Source organism: Rattus norvegicus, chromosome 2, assembly GCF_036323735.1.
Source record: "Rattus norvegicus strain BN/NHsdMcwi chromosome 2, GRCr8, whole genome shotgun sequence".
Taxonomy (NCBI): domain Eukaryota; kingdom Metazoa; phylum Chordata; class Mammalia; order Rodentia; family Muridae; genus Rattus; species Rattus norvegicus.
The window spans coordinates 198,471,151-198,493,611 of record NC_086020.1 but is presented as its reverse complement, the minus strand read 5'-3'; the positions used below and the strand labels follow the sequence as shown (position 1 = coordinate 198,493,611).

The window sequence follows — 22,461 nt, the reverse complement described above, 5'->3', positions numbered from 1 at the left end:
CCCCTGCTAGTCCTTGCTCCCTGAGAATGTGCTGCTCTGGGGCTCCTGCTCCAGCCGGTTCAGCCATCCCTTCCTCCCTGGACCCCACCTTCCAGCTAGAAACACAGGAGTTCAACATCCTAGTCCCTGACGCCAGGGCTGTCACTCCCTCCCTGTTCCGGAGCCAAGAGAAGAAAACAAAGACTAGCATCATGTGGGGACAAGGAACAAAGATGCCACCGGCTCCAGGAAGCCGCAGACATCACTTAAGTGGCCCCTGCTTCCTGGTCCGGTTGCTATGTCTTCCTCTATCTCCTGTAGACATCCCCTTCCCTCTCACTGTTAGCAGGAAGAGCAACCCTGGTTTCTAGTCTGTTCCTGTGTCACTGGCTTGAGGGAGTTCAGTTGAGGCAAAGTTGTCCCCAGGTTCTGTCAGCCCTGAGCACTGCTTGGCTGCAGACAGACAGATGGCTCCCAGTCTTCAGACAGAGCAGAGCCCAGTGGTCTCTGCTGAGCTTCTTAGGAAAGTCGCTGCCTTAGTCATTACTGAGATGACTCTGGTGGTGTGACCGACGTGCCTGTGACAGTCCTAGGTCTCATCACTGTTCTAAGAGTCCTGAGCAGAGGTTGGAGACTGGGGGTGAGGGGTTACGAGTGGGGATGAGGGTAGAGGGTATTTTCTGGTTTGTTGGAGAAGATCTCAGACCTAGGTCATGCACTGAAACCTACCAACGCTGGCCCAGTTGGTAGGAGTCTGGAAATCTGATCCGCATGCGGCCTGTGGATGCCCTTGAGCAAAGTGTCTTCACAGGGACGCAGCCTCCTCATCTGTGACACAAATTCTGAGTGCCCTTTCCTTCCATGTGCTTCTACTTAGAGCCAAGGGCTGGTTTCTAAGGGCTGGAGCTCAGCCCAGATGGAGCTCAAGTCTAGAATTCAGACCACTGTCTATGCCTCATTCTCTGCCGCTTCTGCAGGGCTGTCCTAGCAGTCTGGCAAGCAGGGTGCTGTATGTAGCCTGCTCTGTTCAGCAGGGGCAGGACCACTGCCTGGCATTGCAGCAGCTGGAGTCCTGAGAGGTCTAGGGACTTACACTATTTCTCATGGCAGTGCTGTGTGGGAAGGACAAGAGCGAACAGATCCACTCCTCTCCTACCTCTGCCAGAAACTCGAGGACATGTGCTTGGGAGACCTCAGGGCTCCGTGAGAACTCAGTATGGAATTCTTGTGAGGGGTGGATGAGACCCGAGAGGAGCACCTGGTAGAAGACTCAGTCAGGCACAGCAGAACTCCAGCCTCCTCTCTCACTAAATCAAATGAGAGAGAAACCCGTGATATTTTACAGGTTCCATCCAGGTTTGACACTTTAAAACTCTGAAAGTAAAGAGTCAGTTTACTAAGCAATTCTGGGCTCCCTTGAACTCCTGGGGTCAGGCAACTTGCCCCAGGTGCCACCAGGCTGAGCCTCAGGCCAGGGGTGAGGAATTCCAGAAAACTGTCATCTCTTCCCTCCCGCCTCCCAGCACCCCTATTCCCTAAGGATCAGAAGACCTGCCATTTCCCCATCCTACAGGAAATCAAACCCAACTGAGCCCAGGGGCACACTAAAGTGGCCAAGGGCCAAGAGAAACAGCTGCCTTGGGTGTCATCTTGCTGCAGGAGTGGAGAGGACCTGGACTTTTAAGGTCCCCTTTGAGACTTGGTAGGTAATGTGAGCCTTTCTCCTCCCATTGCCCTGGGAGAGAAAGTTGGAATGGTCCCCAGAACTGGGCCAGCACTGGCCCCAAAGTAAGTCTATTTCACCAAGCCCCCAGATGGTTAGAGCTGAGTTTCCATGTGTGAACTCAAAGCTTGTGAGCAGAAGGCAGCCTCTGAGAGAAAGAGAGCCCAGAGAGCCAGGGGAGGCAGCCACCAAGCTGTTTCCCCCACACACAGACAGGGTATTGATCCTGCCTGCTCACCCCCGCCTTCTCCCCACTTCACGGCGCAGCTAATGGCCTGGAAAAGACTGGCCAGCTGTTCCCCAGCTGTGACATAATGAGCTCAGGGACGATCAATGCCGTTCCGGTCTCTAATTAGGCCGGGAACTGGCTGGGGTGAAAGTGTGGCCTGTTTCCTGAGGGTGCAGCTTCCACACCAGTCCCCAGCTGCATTTTGCTGGCAGCCACCTGGGCTCCTGCATCTGCGCCCTGGAGGAATAGACAGGGCCCTCCAGTGGCCGTTGGGAGGCTTTCTGGCCCAGAATTCTGTCTTGGGAGGCTGAAGTAGGGGCTATGGAATCTCTCTCTCTCTCTCTCTCTCTCCCTCTCTCTCTCTCTCTCTCTCTCTCTCTCCCTCCCTCCCTCCTTCCCCCCTCTTCCTTCCTCTCTCCCTCTCTCTTCTTCCTCCTCTCTCTTTCTATCTCTGTCTCTCTGCCTGTCTCTGTCTCTCTTCTTCCTCCACTCTTTCTATCTCTCTCTGTCCATCTGTCTGTCTCTCTCCCTCCTTCTCTCTCTCCCTCCTTCCCTCTTTCCTCTTCCTCCTCTCTCTCTTTCTATCTGTCTGCCTGTCTCTGTCTCTCTTCTCCCCCCTCTCTCTCTCTCTCTCTCCCCCTCTCCCTCTCTCCTTCCCTCTCTCTCCTCTTCTTCCTCTCTATCTCTGTCTCTCTGCCTGTCTCTGTCTCTTTTTTCCTCCACTCTCTCTATCTCTGTCTGTCTCCCTCTCTCTCTCCCTCCCTCTCTCCTTCCCTCTCTCCTCTTCCTCCTCTCTCTTTCTATCTCTGTCTCTTTGCCTGTCTCTGTCTCTCTTCTCTCTCTCTCTCTCTCTCTCTCTCTCTCTCTCTCTCTCTCTCGTGTGTGTGTGTGTGTGTGTGTGTGTGTGTGTGTGTGTGTGTGTGTGTGTGTGATGGCTCCCCCCATTTGCTGTCAAATCCTATTCTTTGCTTGCAGTCACTCTGTTCAGTAGTCTTCAACCCTGATCCCCTCCAGCTCCATAGGCCCGAGGCTCTGTCGAGGACTCTCCCAGACACAGGTCCCAGATGCCCAAGCCAGAGGCTAAAGGCAAGTCTGGCTGCTGGCCCAGCCTCCCTCTGCTATTTATACCCTCGTCCAGGGAGGCAGGGATCAGCTTCTCAGTGCATTCACTGCAGGGGAGGAAGTAAAAGGTGTACATTCAGGCAAAAACAGGAATAGAGTGGGGAACTGACCCAGAGCTCGGAGGAAGAGAGAATGGGGTGGGGCAGAGGAGGGAAACAAAAAGCCAAACAAGAAAGGCAGAAAAGGTGAGAAAATGGGACCCCTTCGAAGAAGCTGAGCTTAGGGACAAGAACCAGGACAAGTCTTGTGCTTGGAGGGTCAGGCCCCAAGAGCCAGATCAGATGCCCCACCAGGGAAGCTGAGGTGCCACAGAGACTCTCCAGGGGCCTGGTGTGTAATTTCAGGACCAGTAAGAGAATGGTCGGGGTCAGAAGGGCACAAGACAAGAACCACGGGTGTGTGGGAGGAGCTGCCTTGGGGGACGAGCAGGCCAGAGAATTGTGCTCTAAAAGTACAGGGGGAGCTGAGAGCAAAAGTCAGAAGAATAGAAAAGGGGTTATTTTAGGAATCCTCAAGAAGGTTCTGGAGGGAGGGGGGCCTAGGATTTCTGTAGCCGCTAACTCAGAGCAAGTCAACATGGCCGCCATGTTTTATATGGGTAGCGTGGGTTGAAGAGTGTACATTCCCAGCTCTTGCTCCATTTGAACCTTCAAACAGAAATCAGTCAGACCCAGTTGATTATGGTTATCCCTTTCTTGGCCCATCCTCGGCTCTTGGGCACTATTTTTCTCTGGTCGTGATTCCAAGACCAACGACCCATTTGGAGAGATCAAAAGTGCCCACTTTCGCTCAGTGACCAGGCAGTGAGCCTCTGAAGCTGTCAGGACCATGGAGCCAGGAGCTACCCAAAGACCACAGCTGTTGACTCAGGTCAAAATACACACAGGAAAGGACATTCCTGACCAGTAGTCTCAATTCAACTAATCATCAGAAGCGGGGGCTTAGGGAAGCTAACCTTTCACACAGGGGTGCTGCGGGAACATCAGTTTATCAAGTCCACTTCACGGCCTTTTCTCTGAGGAGATCTGACCCTCATGTCCAGCCTTTACAGATGAGTTGCAGCCATGTGAAAAGGTGCCCGCAAGACCACAAGCCCCCAGGATAAAGAAAGCAGGTGTGGGGTTGGCAAAGAGAAGCCACGTACTCAGACACTGCAGTAACTCTTCAGAGCTCTGTGGCCAACACTGCCCTCTTGTGGTTAAAATCGACCAGTGCAGGCTGAGGGTCCCGAAACATCGCAGCTTCGTTCGTTCTCTTTTTCTATCTTGATCCTTCTTATCCAGGGTCCCCCTGCCTCAGTATGAAGCAGGTTTAGACTCTCTGAAGATTATTCCCGAGAGTTAGTCTGTAAGAAAGACAGATCCCACATACCATTCTTTATCACGCACTCTGAGGGGGCATTCGCAAGACATCTCTGGAGCCGCGCAAGGAGCCGTTCAAAGTTAAAGATCTCGGATTGTAGTCAGATGGGCATGATAGCCAAGTAAGGCAAGCTTCTGACTGTACGTGGACCAGAAGTACAGGGAAAGAACTGGGAGGAATGGTGAGTTGCTGGGGAAAAGATCATGAGGTGGTAGCCAGGCTGCAGAGGGAAGAGTCTGGTTTCTCTAGGGCCCATTTGGGCCTGGTTGGGTTGGGCTGACCACGGGACACAGTTACACAGAGACATAGACTCCAAGATGAAGAGACCAGACACCCGGGGCTGGTTTGGTTCTTTCCAGGGAGGAAGTCAGCCCAGCTCTTAGGCCAAAGCTAAAGTTGGTCTTCAGTTGGGCATAAGAAGCTGGAATGACCATCTGTGTGGCCTTGGGTGCCACATCTCTGTGGACCAGACTGGGGGGCTTCTCATGACATCCGGAACCTAAACGGGTGATTTCTAAGTACTCAAACTGCTCCTTTGTCCCTTTTCGCCTCCTCCCAAAGAACAGTCATGCAGCCTGCACACAGTTACGTGGCCGAAATTCTAAAGGATCCACTGGAAACCTGAGGATCATTGATCTCCAGGTCTCCTCCCCTCTGACCTGTCCTGCTCTCTGTGTTCCGTCTGACTTTCCTTTTCCATCGGTCCCGAGTCCTAGCTCCTTCATGATATAAACTTTTTATGCTCTTTCTCTGACCTCAAAACTCAAGGCAAAGCTTAAGTGTCTAGTTTAGCCTCCCTTTCTCTGGGACTTATTTAAGTTCAGCTATACTTAACCATTGACTCTCAAAGATCACTGGGAATAGGCCCCCATTTCCCTGCCAACATTTTACTGTATTGATTTCTAAGTCTGACCCCACAGTCAGGCTCACAAGACCCCTGTAACCCTGTAGAGCTGCCTGTCTATTCTCCCTTCTTTCCTACGAGCAAATTATTTTCCTGTAAAGTGAAACAACTCAAGATGGACGTCTTGATAATTCCTTTTCTCTTTTTCATCTGCCTTCCTTCCTTCTTCCTTCCCTGCCCTCTCTCTTTCTTCGTGTTTGTGTGCGTGTGTGCATGTGTGTGTGTGTGTGTGTGTGTGTGTGTGTGCGTGTGTATATATCTGTGAGTGGTCATGAGTGACTAGTGCATGTGCACATGTCTATGCACGCATGTGGAGGCCAAAGAGCAACCTTGGGTGTCATCTTTGGAAATGTTTTACATCTCTTTTGAGACAGGGTCTTCCGTGGGCTAAGAACTCACCCTTTAGACTAGACCAGCTGTTCCAACAAGCTCTGGGGACCCCTGTCTCTCTGCATCTCCGGTGCTGGGGTTGCAGCCCTCCTATCATTCCTGCTTCTTTTACATGAGTTCTGGGGGTCAGGCTCACATCTGCTTGTACCACAAGTGCTTTAACTTGAGCCATCTTCTCAGATCTTTTCATTCTTTGAGACAGTCTCCAATGTAGCATAAGCTAACCTTGAATTCATGATCCTCCTGCCTCGGCCTCTTGAGTGCTAGGATTACAAGGGTGTATCTCCAATCAGGGCTCTTGATATGCTTTTTTCTTTGATTGAAAATGGGCTTGTTTTTCCATACAATTCATCCTGATTACAGTTTCCCCTCCCTCTACTCTCATCTCCCACCTCCTCTCATCTGGTTCTATCCCCTTTCTGTCTCTCATTAGAAAACAAAAAGTGTATAGTATAATATAATATAATAAATATAATCAAACACATCAGAATAGGACAAAACAAACTGAAGGAAAGAGCCCAAGAAAAGTCACAAAAAATACAGATGTGGAGACTAACACACTCAGACTTACACACTCAGACTTTTACACAGTCAGACTTACACACTCAGACTTACACACTTAGGAATCTCATAAAAACACAAAACTGGTAACCATAGTAGATAGACAAAGGACCCATAGGGGGAGGGGGAGGGGGAGGGAGAGGGAGAGACAGAGACAGAGACAGAGACAGAGACAGAGAGAGAAGATTAAGAAACAAAATCTCCGGCACCACATTGTGGAACAAGGAACCACCAGAGCTGCTGCTGGGTTTGTTTTCCGCTGCCGACACTGCTGGGCACGCTGTCTGCCCTTGAGAGGAGTTTGTTCCCCAGTGAGACTCCCTTGGAGGAAACTGAGGGTGTTTTCATTTGCAAGTGGCTCTCCACTGGAGACAGCTAACACTGACACCTGACACTGCTTGGGTGACTGAGAACCTGAGACGAGACAGCTTAGGGGCCTCTGGTAAAGCCGAGTACTACTGTTCTATTAAAAGAATGTAGCCAAGGACTCAATGACATTCTGCCACACTCACAGATCCGTGCCTTGCTCAGCCGTCATTAGGGAAGCTGATGGGCACAAACACAGAGACACAAAGCCAGACAATATGCAGACAGTGAGGGACCCTGAAACACTCAGCCTTAAACAGATGTCTCCATCAAATCTCTTCCCTCAGGCCTCAGGGAACCATGAGGGCGGGGAAAAAAAATATAAGAACCAGGGGTTGGGGATTTAGCTCAGTGGTAGAGCGCTTGCCTAGCAACCGCAAGACCCTGGGTTCGGTCCCCAGCTCCGAGAAAAAGAAAAAAGAAAAAGAAAAAGAAAAAAATATATATAAGAACCAGAAGGGATAGAGGACACTATGAAATCAAGATCTTCTATACAACAGAGTCGTCCAGCATAATGGTTGTGAGCCACCATGTGGTTGCTGGGAATTGAACTCAGGACCTCTGGAAGAGCAGAAACCGCTGAACCATCTCTCCGGCTCCCCAATATGCTTTTTTAGACTCCTCTAATTTACAAGCCTGTGCCTTCCAGTCAGCTTCCTTCCATCGCTCACAGTTAACATCCCTCCCAGAGGAAACTTCTAATCTCCTACAGCACAACACAGTAACCGTGGTCAGAAACCAATGGACTCTCTCAAAAATAACCCTTGGAATTGAGCATGGGGGCATAAGCCTGCAGTCCTTGTTCTTGGGAAGCTGAGCTACAAGGATTAGGAGTTCAAAACCAGCCTGAGCTACATAAGGATCTGTGTCAAATACAAAACCAAACAGACACCTTCGGAGGAGCTCGAATGTTAGATAAATGGCAGGTAAGCTGGAGAGATAGATCAGAGGACCCAGGTTCAATTCCCAGCATCTACTTAACAGCTAACAACAATGGCAGCTCACAACTATCCTTACCTCCCGTTCCAGGGGTTCAGATACTTTCTTCTGCCCTCCATAGGTACCAGGCATTCATGTGGGACACAAATGTAAACACAGGCACAGCACTCATCCACAGCCAGGCAGTGGTGGCACACACCTTTAGTCCCAGCACTCAGGAGGCAGAGACAGGCTGTTCTCTGAGTTTGAGGTCAGCTTGGTCTACAGAGTTCCAGGACAGCCTGGGCTACACGAGAAATAAACTGTCCCCTTAAAACAACAATAACAAAATATCCCACTTATATACATGAAATAAAAATAAGTAAATATGTAAAAGAAAGAAATGATACATGTGTGAAGTGATGTTGATTACTCTGATCTAACTATTAGCACAGTGTGTACAGTTGTCAAAATGTCAGATGGTGCCTTGTGAAAACACACGACTATTATGCGTGAATTGAGGATGGAGCCAGCTCAGGCAGTAAGACGCTTGCTGTGCACGGAATGAGTCAGATTCATAGAATCTTCGCTGAAAAAAAAAGCTGGGATAAGCTGGGTGTGATGGTGCATACATTTAATCATAACATCTGGTAGGCAGAGGCAGGAGGACCTCTGTGAGTTCAAAGCCAGCCTGGTCCACACAGTGAGTTCTAGGACAGCCAGAGCTAAATTGTGAATCACTGTCTCTAAAACCAAAACCAAAACCAATAACATACAGGCTTGTTGTGTGTGCTTAATCTCAGGAGTAGGGGGGGGGTGGATCCCTATCCAGCCAACTCAATAGCAGCCCTAATTCCCCGAGAGAGACCATGTCTCCAACAACAAAACACCAAACAACAACAACAACAACCACAACAACAAAACACCAAACAACAACACACCAAACAACAACAACAACAAAACACCAAACAACAACACACCAAACAAGAATAACAACAACACATCAAACAACTACAACACACCCAAACAACAACAATAACACACCAAACAACACACCAAACAACAATAACACACCAAACAACAACAACAACCACAACAACAAAACACCAAACAACAACAACAACAACAAAACACCAAACAACAACACACCAAACAAGAATAACAACAACACATCAAACAACTACAACACACCCAAACAACAACAATAACACACCAAACAACACACCAAACAACAATAACACACCAAACAACAACAACAACAACCACAACAACAAAACACCAAACAACAACAACAACAACAAAACACCAAACAACAACACACCAAACAACAATAACACACCAAACAACAACAACAACAAAACACCAAACAACAACACACCAAACAACAATAACATACCAAACAACAAAACAACAACACACCAAACAACAACACACCAAACAACAGCAACACACCAAACAACAACAATAACACACCAAACAACAACACACCAAACAACAATAACACACCAAACAACAACAACAACAAAACACCAAACAACACACCAAACAACAATAACACACCAAACAACAAAACAACAACACACCAAACAATAACACATCAAACAACAACAACACACCAAACAACAACAACAACAAAACACCAAACAACAACAACACACCAAACAACAATAACACACCAAACAACAACAACAACAAAACACCAAACAACAACACACCAAACAACAATAACACACCAAACAACAAAACAACAACACACCAAACAACAACACACCAAACAACAGCAACACACCAAACAACAACAATAACACACCAAACAACAACACACCAAACAACAACAATAACACACCAAACAACAACAACAAAACACCAAACAACACACCAAACAACAATAACACACCAAACAACAAAACAACAACACACCAAACAATAACACATCAAACAACAACAACACACCAAACAACAACAATAACACACCAAACAACAACAACACACCAAACAACAACAATAACACACCAAACAACAACACACCAAACAACAACAACAAAACACCAAACAACAACACACCAAACAACAACACACCAAACAGCAACACACCAAACAGCAACACACCAAACAACAACAACAACAACACACCAAACAAACAAAACACAAAATGGGATTGAACTCAGGCCAATCCCTGTGACCACAGAGTGGAAAGAGAGAACCACTCAGAGGATGTCCTCTGATCTCTCTCTCTAACTCTCCCTCTCTCCCTCTCTCTCTTCTTCCCTTCTCCTTTCTCACATATTCAAACACAAAGAAAATGTGTTGAAAAAAATCAAAACAAAATGGGGAGTCAGATGGCCACACAAACCTGGCACACAAACTCTTGCCACATAAACCTGACGACTTCAGTTTGATCCCTGGAACCCATGCAAAGGTAGAAGGAGAGACCCAACTCCACATTATCGTCTTCTAATCTCCACATGTGCAGTGTGTTATATGAGTGCATATTGCACTCACGAACACACACACACACACACACTCCCCACATGCATGCACACATGCACGAATGCACACATGTACCCACATGTACATACATGCACCCATGCACACACACATGTCTCCCCCCCACATGCACACATACATACATGCATGAATGCACACACACACATACATGCACACATACATACATGCATGAATGCACACACACACATGATACATAAATTAATAATTTAAAAACTGGGAGTCAGGGTCTTATGTAGTACAGACTGGCCTAGAACTTGTTAATATTTCAGTTATGTTAGTCAAGGTTGACATTGAACTTCTGACTCTTCTCTGCGTCCCCAGTGCAGGGCTTCCAGACATGCATCACTAGTTTCCATTTGTGTAGCCTCCGTAGTAGGGGTAGCACCCAGGCCTTTGAGTATACCAGGCGAGCACTCTTCCAACTGAGCCAGAGCTACAGTTCAACCAGGAAAGTTTTCAATTTTTAGAAAAAAATCAAACCAAACCCTATCCCTCCTTTAGAGCTCATGCCACCTCATTAAACCCTCCTTGGTTTCCTCATGGAATACGCCCTCCCTTCCCTTTCTTTGGCTCTGCACAGCAGTCTGACTTGCCCTTGTGGTTTATAACCTGCCCTTTGTGCAGCCAGAGGCAAGGTCTGGTTTGTCTGTGTATCCCAATCCCTGTGGGGTAAGGGTGTGATGCATATTTATTGAGTAATTTGGAGCCTGCAGTTTGGGCTATTGGGAGCAGAAGGCAAGGGTGGGGATATGGTGCTATGGGATGTCAGGAGATAAAATGGCGGAGCCAGGGCCTGTGCAGTGAAGAAGGGCGCCAGGGTGTTGGGAAGGACTCCTGGTTACCCTGAGCCAAGCCTACACATGCTTAAGAATAGACCAGAAAAAGGGGAGAGGCGACAGAACCTAGAAGCTTGGGGTCTGAGTGACCCTCTTTCCTTCTCTAGCCGTGCAGCCTGGGGCAAGTATGTTTCCCTCAGGGCCTATTCACCTGTAAGGTTGGAGCTGGACTCCCAAACTCCCAGGACTCCTTCAACTCTGGTACCCTCACTCTGTCAGCTTGCTCCCCAGGCCTCAGTGGCAGAGTTGGTCTCCGCCTAAGGACCAGAGCTTGTGATGACAGGTGCAGGGGGCACGGGTGGGGCTTGTGTGTGATGTGTGTCCTGGATAAGCTGTGATCTCCCTTGAAGTTGGCAGACGTGGAGGCAACATCCTGATTCATAGCAAGTAGGGGCAACTGGACAGGCCTCAGGGGAGACTTTTGAATGACCCTCTCCCCTTTCCTCTACTGTGCTTCCTGTCCTCTTCCATAGGGAGTGATGCTGAATCCTAGTAATTCAACTATGCGGCTTGGAGAAAGCCACTTAACCCCTCCGAGTCTCTGCTTCGCTCTTGGGGATGTTGGAAAGTGCCTGTACCGAAAAGTCCAGCATTGTGCCTGCTTCCTGGCTGGAAAAGAACACCTGGTACTCATGGTCCCCCAGGCCCCAGGCAAATGGTCAGTGCCGCTCAAAGCTCTGGCATGGGGCGAGGCCTGGGGGCGGGGCGGGGGTGGGGACACTGATGAGGGTGTCGGATGGGAGCTCCTCATAGATAAGCGTGACTCTCTTGGCCTGTTCCTGATTGCCACCGAGTTGGCCACTCAGCCTATAAACCTTTTATTGTGTTGTTAGGGAACCTGAAGATGTCTTGTGTTGTTAGGGAACCCGAAGCTGTCTGCGTTTTTTTTTTTTTTTTTCCTTCGGGGGTCCAGGGCTGAGTCTAGCTGCTGGATGGGAAGCAGCCAGCATGGCCAGACCTGTTCATTCACTGTGGATGTTTCTGCCACTCTTTTGAGCCTGGTTCATCCGAGGCCCCCAGTTTCTAATCTGGTTGGGAAGGATTTATTTTTGGGTCCCTGTAACCTAGCAATGGGCTCACATGACCAGTGGCAGCTGCAGGCTGAATATACTGTTGGATCTCGGCTCCTAGCAGGGGGTGTGGGCCAGACTTGGGGAGGCGGGCGGGCGGAAAAGGAATGAAAGGGCTCTCACCTCTGCCTTTCTTCCAGCCCCTCAGCCCAGCCCACTCAGATGGGGGCAGGGGAGGTGGATGCTTCCCGAGCAGGTGCCCCGTACTGATTCTCCGGGGACTCTGGGCAGCTAGGGCCTGAGCCACAGTGGAAAGGCCTCAGCTGAGAGCCTGCTCTTCGGGTGTCTGTGTCAGGGTGGAATGGTTGGGGTTCTCAGCGGCTGGAGATGGGTACAGAAAGGACATATGCTGGAGTGCTGGGGTGAGGCCAGAAGAGGGAATAGGCAGCTTAACGGGGCCCCCTGTACATAATAATGAGATGTGAGGGACACCTCTGGTCCTTGCTATAGTCCTAACATTTTGCCTCTTCCCTTTGTTTCCTGTTAAATTGTTAGTATTCCGCAGAGAGAGAGAGAACACGTGAAGATTCTCTCAGTCTGAACAGATTGATCAAGTTCTTTCTGGAGAGCAGGCTTTGAGAGAAAGTAGAGGGGCAGGGAAGGAAGACAGGGTTAACACTAAACAGAGGAGGCACTTGGGGGAGGTGGGAGAGGAACATCTAGAAAGCCACTCAACATTGACATGCACAGAAGAAAGGACACACCTACTCAGCTTCCTCATCCTGGGGCTGGATGAATGGAAAAGGCCCATCAGGGGTGGGCAAAGATGAGATGGGGCTCCTGAGGAGTTTGGGAAGGAACAGCCAGTTCTCAGGGCTCCACCTGACCCTACAGAGAGACATAGCACTTTAAGGAAGGGGATCTTCCCTCAAGTCTGTGGTGGAGGTCCTAGGTGTGTACACTGGATCAAGGGGAGGCATAGCACTGAGGAGAGGGAGTCTTCCTCCCCCCAACCCTGTGACGGAGGTCCCATGTGTGTACACTGGTGTGTGCTGGTGGGATTGACCTGGGTATGGTGCCTCTGGCCTGTAATCTCAGCATCTAGAAGGCTGAGGCAGGAAGATCACGCATACAAGGTTAGCCTAGGTTAGATTGCCAGATACTTTCTCAAAAGACAAACAAGAACAAAATACAAAACAAACAGGGCTGGAGAGATGGCTCAGCGGTTAAGAGCACTGGCTGCTCCTCCAGAGGTCCTGAGTTCAATTCCCAGCAACCACATGGTGGCTCACAACCATCTGCAATGGGATCCGATGCCCTCTTCTGACGTGCATGAAGACTGTGTACTCATAAAAACGAACAGACCAACCCTAAATAAGCGAATGGATTGGCTGGGGTGTAACGTTCATAGCTACTCTGCAAGCTCTCTAAACAGAGGTGACCACAACCCCTTGCTGTTGCTAGCATTTTGTATGGGTTGCTCCAGCCTTAGGCATGCAGCTTTCTCCTCTGCCCACAGCATCTTTTCTCTCCTCCCTGAGCCAAGACAGCTTCTGTTACCTGAGAAATTGCTCTAGAACCCAAGATCTCCCTCAAACCTTTTTCCCAAGAGCTTTTCAGTAGAAGGCTCCTGACCTTGCCCTTGGCCCCCCTCCAGCTGGTTGTTGGCCAGCTGTGATAACTGTCCTAGCTCCCCGGGAAGCAGACTCTTCGCCTTTGTATCACTGTCAGAGACACTGGGGAGTGAGGAATTTGACTTTTGGATATATGGAAAAAACTAATGCACAACCATCTCAGACGCTGAGGTCTTACTTCTGACCAGCAGAGCACACCCAAGTCTAGTGCTTTTTGTCTGTATTTCTGCTAGAACCATGGTGTCTGCTCTCTCTCTCTTGCTCTCGCTCTCGCTCTTGCTCTTGCTCTCTCTGTTCCTGGAGGGGTTCTAGGTCCTGTATCAATTTGTGCTGTTGTCTTGAGTATCACATGAGGACCTCAGAGAGGCATGGGACGGAAAGACTGACAAACACCTGATAGTCAAACTGGCTGAGGTTCAGAGGTTGGCTCTGGCTGTATTTGATCTGGAGAAGGTCACATCACCTTGTGCCCTCTTTTCCCCAGAGGTGCTGCTTTAAACACTGACTGAGGACCAAAGATGAATGCCAGGTCTGCCACTCATTAGGGATTCAGAGATGGTGACTGCTGGAGTCAGTCACCAGCTGTAGGCTAGTCAGTTCTCATGGTTGTTGGCTTCGGGCCTAAAGAAGCCAGCCTGTTCTGAGTTCCCTGGGTTTTATGTCACTGGTTTTATGGCTCTTTGTCTGGATCTAGTAAACAATTCTAGAATTTCCTTTTGGAGCCAGAAGTTGTTGAATACGCAGGTCACTCCCCACAAGGCTGTGGTGTCAGCTCTGGATCTGATCTAAATTCTCTGTTCAGGCTCATGGCTCTGCATGTAGTGCGATGGAGCAATGTCTTCACCTCAAGAATACAGATGCCAACCAGGTAGTAGTGGCCCATGCCTTTAATCCCAGCGCTTGAGAGAGAGGCAGGTAGATCTCTGTAAGTTCAAGGCTGGCCTAGTCTACAAAATGAGTGTTAGGATAGCCATGGTTACGCAGAGAAAACATGTCTCGAAACACCTAAATGAAGAAAGAAAAAGGAAGAAAGAGAAAGAAAGAAAGGAAGGAAGGAAAGAAGGGAGGAAGGAAGGAAGGAAGGAAGGAAGGAAGGAAGGAAGGAAGGGAGAAAATGGATACCTTGGAGCTGAAGAGTTGGCTCAGCATTTGTATCTCTTGCAGAGGACCCAGGTTTGGTTCCCAGCACCACATGGTTGCTCACTTCCATGCATAACTCCAGTTTCAGGGGACCCAACAGCCTCTTCTGACGTCCACGGTCAGCTCACAGGCAGTGTGCATACATATATACTCAGGCGGAACACCCATACACAGGACAAACTTAAAGGAGAAAAATCTGAGTCCATCCATGCTCTGTGGAAATTTTAGGCTGCTGCCTTAGGAACCTATCCTTGAAATCAGCCACTGACAATGTTCTTCATAGCTAGCAGGAGGCCAGACTCCTTCGCTCCCTTCTAAAGGTTTGTCACATGACGGTGACACTCCCAGCTCTGTCCAGCCCTACAAATGCAGACCAACCTGAGCCTTCCGGAGAATCTGGCTTCTACTCTGCCTTCAGGGAGCAGAGGTATGGCTGTTTGGAAGGTCATTCAGGAGATATTAGATTCCCCTGTCTCCGTAAGCCCCCAGAGCTTCGTTCCAAATAAACATACAGTACATAAAATAATAGTGATGTGTTTTGGGCAGTGACAACTGCCGGGTTGAGATAGGGCCTTTGACTCTTCAAATCCCACTGCTGCCCATTAAGTCCTCGGCTATACAAATGTGTTGCTTTCTTAAGGGGGTCAAATCGTGGACCAGCTTCTGGGACTTGAGCTTTGCCCAGGACTAATCTTGACGTTCTGGTTGTGCACTGACCTGTCTACTCCAGAAGCACCTTGGTTCTGGTATTGTACAGAACCAGGCAATAAACAAAAAAGCTGTTGGAAACTTGGGGATCTCCTACCCCCTAATCCTCTTGAACATGTAAGAAACAACGGCCAAGTGGAAATGACTTGCCCAAGGTAACTCAGCTACTAAGTGCCCAGGGCTTTTTCTTTAACCAGGCTCATTGGGAGGGTTTCCCTTGCCTGCTTGCCATCAGCCGGCTCCTGGAAGCATTAGGATGCAGTCCAGGATCCTGAGAGAAGTATGAGGACCTGGGCTTTCTGAATGCACTGCCTGGGAACCCTGAGACCCAGCTGTCTGCTCCAGAAGTGACTCTGAGGGGCTGGTGGATAGCAGGAGGCCACTAGGACCCAGAAGCTCTCTGAGCATCCTGCTCTGCTGGCTGCCTCTCTCCGCTCACTGCAGTGGTTCAGGCTTCAGCAGCCTTGGAGAGGCATCAGCTGAGAAGAGCTATCACAGAGGAGCTGGGAGCTGCTCAGCAAAGGTAGGAGTTGCCGACTAGGCCAGGGATGTGGGGCAGACCCAGGGCCTGGTGGTGAGTGCTGTCTCAGCTTACAGAAGGGTGGCATTCCAAGGGGCAGCCCACCCTGTCCTATGGTGGGCAGTTCTGTCACAGGATGGGCTCTCGGGTGTCCCAAAGGTAGTATTGGCATGTGGGCATCTTTAAACCTAAGAAATGTGAGGTTGATCATCTTCTGCTGGCCAGAGAAACTACACCCTGCAATGGACAGCATTCTCTGTCTTCCTCGCCCAGTGTCATAGAGATAGGTCCCCACATCTCTGGAACAGGCCCTTCGGCATTCCAGGGTGATGGGCATCTAAGTCCAGGGCGTGGGCAGCTCTGCTAGGAAGAGGTGGTGAAGGTCCCTGCCAATCTCCCCTGGTCTAAGGGGCCCATGCTCCTGCCCGAAGGCAGGCCAGGCTCTGATCCTTGGCATAGAAGCTCTGGATGTGAGAAACAGGTACACGAGAATCCCAACAACACCTATGTGGCCTTGGGCTAGGCACGTGTGCACATTCTACATCCTGAAGGAAGGAGACCTCTCCCTTGACCACGGCCCTGCCAGAGGCCAGACCTCATACCCTGTAGTGGCAAAGCCTTCCAGGTGCTTGAAGGTCTCGAAGATGAGGAGGTGATATTGAAGGAAGCAGTGGGAGGGTGCGAGCGTCTATTGAGGCATGATGACATGAGCTGGGAGTGGAGTCAGACTCCTTGGGTTTCCCCTATGAAGCCATTACACCACAGCCCTCCCCTCCATAGCCTCCATCAATGAGAGAGTACTAAGTAGCCAACTACATTGGTGTATCTGTCACGAGGTAATTCAAACCTGGAATTTGAAGTCACTGTAGAATTTCTGACAAGACTGGAGGGTGGGGGCTGGGGAGGGAACTATAAGAAAGAAAAATACCTAGTGCCTGCCTGCCCAAGGCCCCATCATGGCTGCATAGCACCTCTCTGTGTCCATGTGTCCACAGGAAAACCATGTCTGCTTTTCTCAGTCAGGATTGTAGCTACGTATTGCTGGATTGGACTCCTGCTATCCATTTACACACAGTGGATTCTTCCTTCTTTGGGTACCACATCTTTTAGGCCCCACTCCCAGGTAGAGTAGATGCAGGGAGTAAAGGGTAAAGATGCATCCTCTAGGATTTCTTTTAGACATTTTATTTTCCCTGGTAGACTGTCTTATGAGAATCTGACATCTCCGTGGAGAGAGAGGCAAGTCTCTAGGCAGTTGTCCAAAGTTAGGGAAGCCGCAAATCCAGGAGCTTGGGCTATCCTCCTCAGAAGAGAATCCCCTGGCTGGCACACCAATGACTGACTGAATATTTCAGGAGTTTGTACTCTAGGGCCAGGATTCAATTAGTCAATTTGAGTCTGATTCAACTCACAAGAATTGCACCGAACACCTGATGTATGTGTGGCATGTTAGAAGTTGGATTAATGGAAGCTTTATGGTAACACCCCAAACCTATGGTGATTATAAAGTAACTGAGAGGAGTGGGGCCCTGGTGGGCTGTGCAGCTCTCTTCACGGCAGTTATAGAAGAGGTAGATTTTCTTTTTCTAAGTGGAGCCACCACCAGGTGCTCTCCGGCCCAGGAGCTCACAGAGTACTAAAACGTTATTTGCAGAAAGCCTGATGGTCTTCTAGTCAAATCCTCCCATTTCACAGATGCAGAAAGTATGGCCCAGAAAAACTTTTTTTTTTTTAGATTCTTTTTTTTTCTTTTTTCTTTTTTTCGGAGCTGGGGACCGAACCCAGGGCCTTGCCCAGAAAAACTTTTAAGTTGTCTACAGAACAGCCATCAGACTTGGCACTGTAGCTTGTCTCTAAGCTGTGTAACTCAGCACACTGTATGGGGGGGAATATATATGTCTATATATTCATACATATTAATATAATAACAGTATATATTATATACTGTATAATATACAGTGTAATATATAGTATATACTATTTCATGTACATATGAAAGTACGTTGATTACAGTGGGGACAATCTATTTCAATTAAGTGAAAAGTTAATGCGATGATGATGACACATAAATCAGACAGGATCTGCCATTTGATCAGGAGGTACGGGAGGTGCTGATTGAGTCTGGTTTTCTCTGCTTTACATGTACCTCATTCTATAATGGGAGTCCTCTTCCCTGCCCCCCAACACCTTCGCCCTTTTCACATAGGCATTTACCTTCACCTTTTGTTCTGTGACCTGGGAAGGGCTCAGAACCAAGAGGGCTTTGGGATCCTCAATCCTTGGTTGGTTGCAGTGACCTGCTACAGAGGAAGCCAGGGAGTGGGAGGTTAGAAGCTGCTATTCCTCCACTAGCCAGGACACTGCAGCCCTGAGAAGCTAAAACATAGGTAGAGAAGGGCAGCTTTCCGAAGCATGTGTCCTCTGGCCTTGGGAGTTCAGGACGGATGAGCTGAAGTGCTCACGGTTCTGCCTTCTGTCTTCCCTGCACCTCTCATCAGTCCCGAACCCGGCAGCCCTTCGTTTTGGGAGTGATGATGTCCGTAGGGACTAAGGTACAGTAGACTTTTCCAGGTGCTTATGAGCAACATTAGTAGGGTCTGTTCAAGTTCAACAACAACTCTCTGGAAGCCTACTAAATTCTAGTTGATGTGGAGGGTACTCTCCTGCACACAACAGCATAGTAGGCAGAAGAACTGTCCCTGGAGCCAAACCGCATTGGACTGTATGATCTCAGGTGTGCTCCCTGACTTCTCTAGGCTGCAGGTCTATCTGTGGAGACATGGGGATCATATCACCCGTCTCATAGGATTGTGTGAGGATGAGGATAAGGATGACCGATGAACACGGTGTGCATAGGCCAGGGCCTGGCATGTGTAGACCATTATTACGTGTGATTGGTACTATTAAAGCAACCAGACCAGACCCTACAAACAGTTACAAAATAGGTGTTGTTCCTTCCTTCTGCAGATGCCTTCATGAGGAAACTGGAGTCCAGAAGAGTTGCAGAGTGAGTAATACCCAGACCTGGAGCTAGAAGCTGAATCTCATGTTCCTTCTACTCCCCGTTCTGATGAGAAAATCAGAAAGTTCACAAAATCAGCCCTAAAGCCAGAGCACTGTCCTAGAGCAAAGCAGGACCCTGGAGAAGGGAGACAGAGGATTCAGAATCGCCCTCAAAAGGGAAGAAAAGCATGAAGAACTAGAAAAGAAAGTGGAAGAGAGGCCTTTCGGAAGGTGGAGTACTGCATAGCATGAGAGGATCAGTCTCCGACATGGCTGCTGAGTCCCATCCCTCGGGCTGACCCTGGGGCTACCTTCTGACAGAAACTGGACATGAGCTCCTGACTTTGGAGCAGCCTGGCCTGGCACCCTGTCCACATAGGAGCCCAACTAGGAGGGCTGGTGATAAAAGCCTGCCTTACAGGCTCCAGCAGAAGGCCCCCCAACAAAATTGGGAAGCCTGGACCTGGGCTTACATCCCAGGGTTGTGGAGTAGGATGGGGGATGGGCCTGTAACAGGAAGTGCCCTGGGTGTCCTTTTTCGGCCCCATGGAGTCCTCACCCATCCCCCAGTCATCAGGAAACTCATCCACTTTGGGAAGGGCCCTTCAAACCCCAGGTCCCTCTACGGCCAGCGGAGTCCCAGAGTTGGGACTAAGGGACGTGGCTTCGGAATCTGTGGCCCTCTTCTTCATGCTTCTGTTGGATCTCACTGCTGTGGCGGGCAATGCTGCTGTGATGGCTGTTATTGCCAAGACACCCGCCCTCCGAAAGTTTGTTTTTGTCTTCCATCTCTGTCTGGTGGACCTGCTGGCTGCCCTGACCCTCATGCCCCTGGCCATGCTCTCCAGCTCTGCCCTCTTTGACCACGCCCTCTTTGGGGAGGTGGCCTGCCGCCTCTACCTGTTCCTGAGCGTTTGCTTTGTCAGCCTGGCCATCCTTTCGGTGTCTGCCATTAATGTGGAGCGCTACTATTATGTGGTCCACCCCATGCGCTACGAGGTGCGCATGACACTAGGGCTGGTGGCCTCTGTGCTGGTGGGCGTGTGGGTAAAGGCCCTGGCCATGGCGTCTGTGCCAGTGTTGGGAAGGGTCTACTGGGAGGAAGGAGCTCCCAGTGTTAACCCAGGCTGTTCTCTCCAATGGAGCCATAGTGCCTACTGCCAGCTTTTTGTGGTGGTCTTTGCTGTTCTTTACTTCTTGCTGCCCTTGATCCTGATCTTTGTGGTCTACTGCAGCATGTTTCGAGTGGCTCGCGTGGCTGCCATGCAACATGGGCCGCTGCCCACGTGGATGGAGACGCCCCGGCAACGCTCTGAGTCTCTCAGTAGCCGCTCTACTATGGTCACTAGCTCCGGGGCTCATCAGACCACCCCACACCGGACGTTTGGGGGTGGGAAGGCAGCAGTGGTCCTCCTGGCTGTCGGGGGACAGTTCTTGCTTTGTTGGTTACCCTACTTCTCTTTCCATCTCTATGTTGCCCTGAGTGCTCAGCCCATTTCAACAGGACAGGTGGAGAATGTGGTGACCTGGATCGGCTACTTTTGCTTCACTTCCAACCCTTTTTTCTATGGATGTCTCAACCGTCAGATCCGGGGCGAGCTTAGCAAACAGTTTGTCTGTTTCTTCAAGGCAGCTCCAGAGGAGGAGCTGAGGCTGCCGAGTCGCGAGGGCTCCATCGAGGAGAATTTCCTACAGTTTCTCCAGGGTACATCTGAGAACTGGGTTTCTCGGCCCCTACCCAGCCCTAAGCGGGAGCCACCGCCTGCTGTTGACTTTCGAATCCCAGGCCAGATTGCTGAGGAGACCTCGGAGTTCTTGGAGCAGCAACTCACCAGCGACATCATCATGTCGGACAGCTACCTCCGTCCTGCCCCTTCACCAAGGCTGGAGTCATGATGGACAGACACTAGGAGGGAATAAGGCTTGGGGCTGGTTTATCATCTCAAGGATTGCTTTTCCAGCTGGCTGGGGTTTGGACTCGGGTCTCTGGACTTAGCTTTTGTGTGGTGTTTCCTGGGTCAGGACCAGAGTCAACGGGATGGACATGTGGCAAAAAGCCTTGGACTTGGCTGTGATCTTTGACTATTGGGGGAGGGATCCTGGGTATGGTGAGACGGTGATGAGAGAAAAGGGTGACAAAGGTGAGGGAAAGCCTTTCTACCAGTGAACTCTTCGTGCCTCAGGAGACAGGGCAACTTCTGGGTAGGCATTGGAGCAGCAGGCTAGGAGCAGTTATTCTGGGGACCGTTGAGGTTTACTTCTTTCCAGTGTCATAGTCCAGACTAATATTTATACTGAGACAAGGTAAGAAAATGGCCCACATCTTCTCATTTGCTAACTAGGTTAAAAAAAAAAAAGACACGACTAGTCAAGTGTTTCCATGAGTTAATAGATCCCTTCCTGAAAGTTAATGTCTAAAGTGAGGAGAGGAACTGTAGGGGTGGACTCTTTCCTGGATTTGGCCAGCAGCAAGGGAAAATTGCAATTAGGGTAGTGGAGAGAAGACAGAAAAGCTCGGCAGCTCTCTCTCCTTCTCTTTCCTGCTTGTAGGAAATCAAGTGGGTCCTGACCTCAGCAGAGATGAGCCGGAGACAGGATGCCCCTTTCCTCCCTGTCTTTTGAGTAACTAGAATGACTCAGGGTCAGGGAGCTGAGGGTGGGTGTTAGCCTTTGAATTGGTAATGCGGCTGGATACAGAAAGGCCAGGTAAATTACTCTGATCAATAATACTGCCAATCTTTTCTTTCCAGGACTGGCCTCCCTGATCTATCTCCTCATGGCAGTGACCCACTTCCAGCCCCCTGGACACTCGGGTACAAGAGACTCAGGTTGGGCATGGGAAGGGTGGGGTCTCCATAGTCCACGAAATGCCTCCTTGTTCTCATTCATTGCTCTCAAAATTAGCTTCTGTGACAAAGATTTAATCTGTTTCCTACCTGCAGCCCTAGGTTGGAGAGAGAGAGAACAGAGAATTGGGCTTTGCTGTTCATTGATTAAGACTATAGGAACCATGTTGGTTAGTATCAGCAATGGTACTTTCAATGGAGAGGGATTAATTGCAAGCTGGACAGGCTTCCCCTCTGGGCCCTGTCCATTCCATTTCCCTCAGCTGAATACTAACGGGCCAAAGTAGGACCAGAGGGTGATGTGGTCTATATCTGAACAAATCTCTGGTTCACTGAACATGAAAGAGGGAAAGTGGGATGGGGTGGAGTAGTTTCCCCTTTGAAAAAAAATAAATTTTATGATAAAAGTTATATTAATATCAACCCTGACTCCTTTGGTTCTATTAAATACATGAATAGCTGAATGCCAACATCCCCCGGGGCACACACATGATGTGTGCTCTCTGCCTTCAAGGACTTCACAGTCTAACTCGGTCAGATATTTGTATTTTGTAGAGCATTTAGGTCTGATAGAGTTGTACAGTAAGGACAATATATCTATGGTCCTGACTTTTGAGTTTACTGAAGTGATCCATGCAGCTACAGACTCCATGCAGGTTGTGGACAGTGTGGGGAGTGTAAGCAAAACTCTTTAGTGAAGAA

At 49.4% G+C, this 22,461-nt stretch overlaps 1 protein-coding gene across 3 annotated transcripts; it reads left to right on the top strand.

The window, feature by feature from the left end:
- Window positions 1-15,784: 15,784 nt before the first annotated feature.
- On the top strand, window positions 15,785-22,182 carry Gpr61 (G protein-coupled receptor 61). 3 transcript variants are annotated; one of them, XR_351943.5, is made up of 3 exons: window positions 15,785-15,913; window positions 18,878-21,054; window positions 21,664-22,182. XR_351943.5 is itself a non-coding variant. In NM_001107715.2 (2 exons), exon 2 carries the CDS (start codon window positions 19,460-19,462, stop codon window positions 20,807-20,809), a length of 1,350 nt encoding a protein of 449 aa, NP_001101185.2. In that variant the 5' UTR covers window positions 15,851-15,913; window positions 18,878-19,459; the 3' UTR covers window positions 20,810-22,182. The 3 variants fall into 3 exon arrangements, 1 of the variants encoding a protein (NP_001101185.2); XR_351942.5 differs by having other exon boundaries at window positions 18,878-21,217; NM_001107715.2 differs by having other exon boundaries at window positions 15,851-15,913; window positions 18,878-22,182.
- The last annotated feature ends 279 nt before the right edge of the window (window positions 22,183-22,461 follow it).

Bases quoted from the DNA above. Each gene is read 5' to 3' on its own strand.
- Gpr61 (NM_001107715.2), top strand. From the start codon at position 19,460: ATGGAGTCCTCACCCATCCCCCAGTCATCAGGAAACTCATCCACTTTG.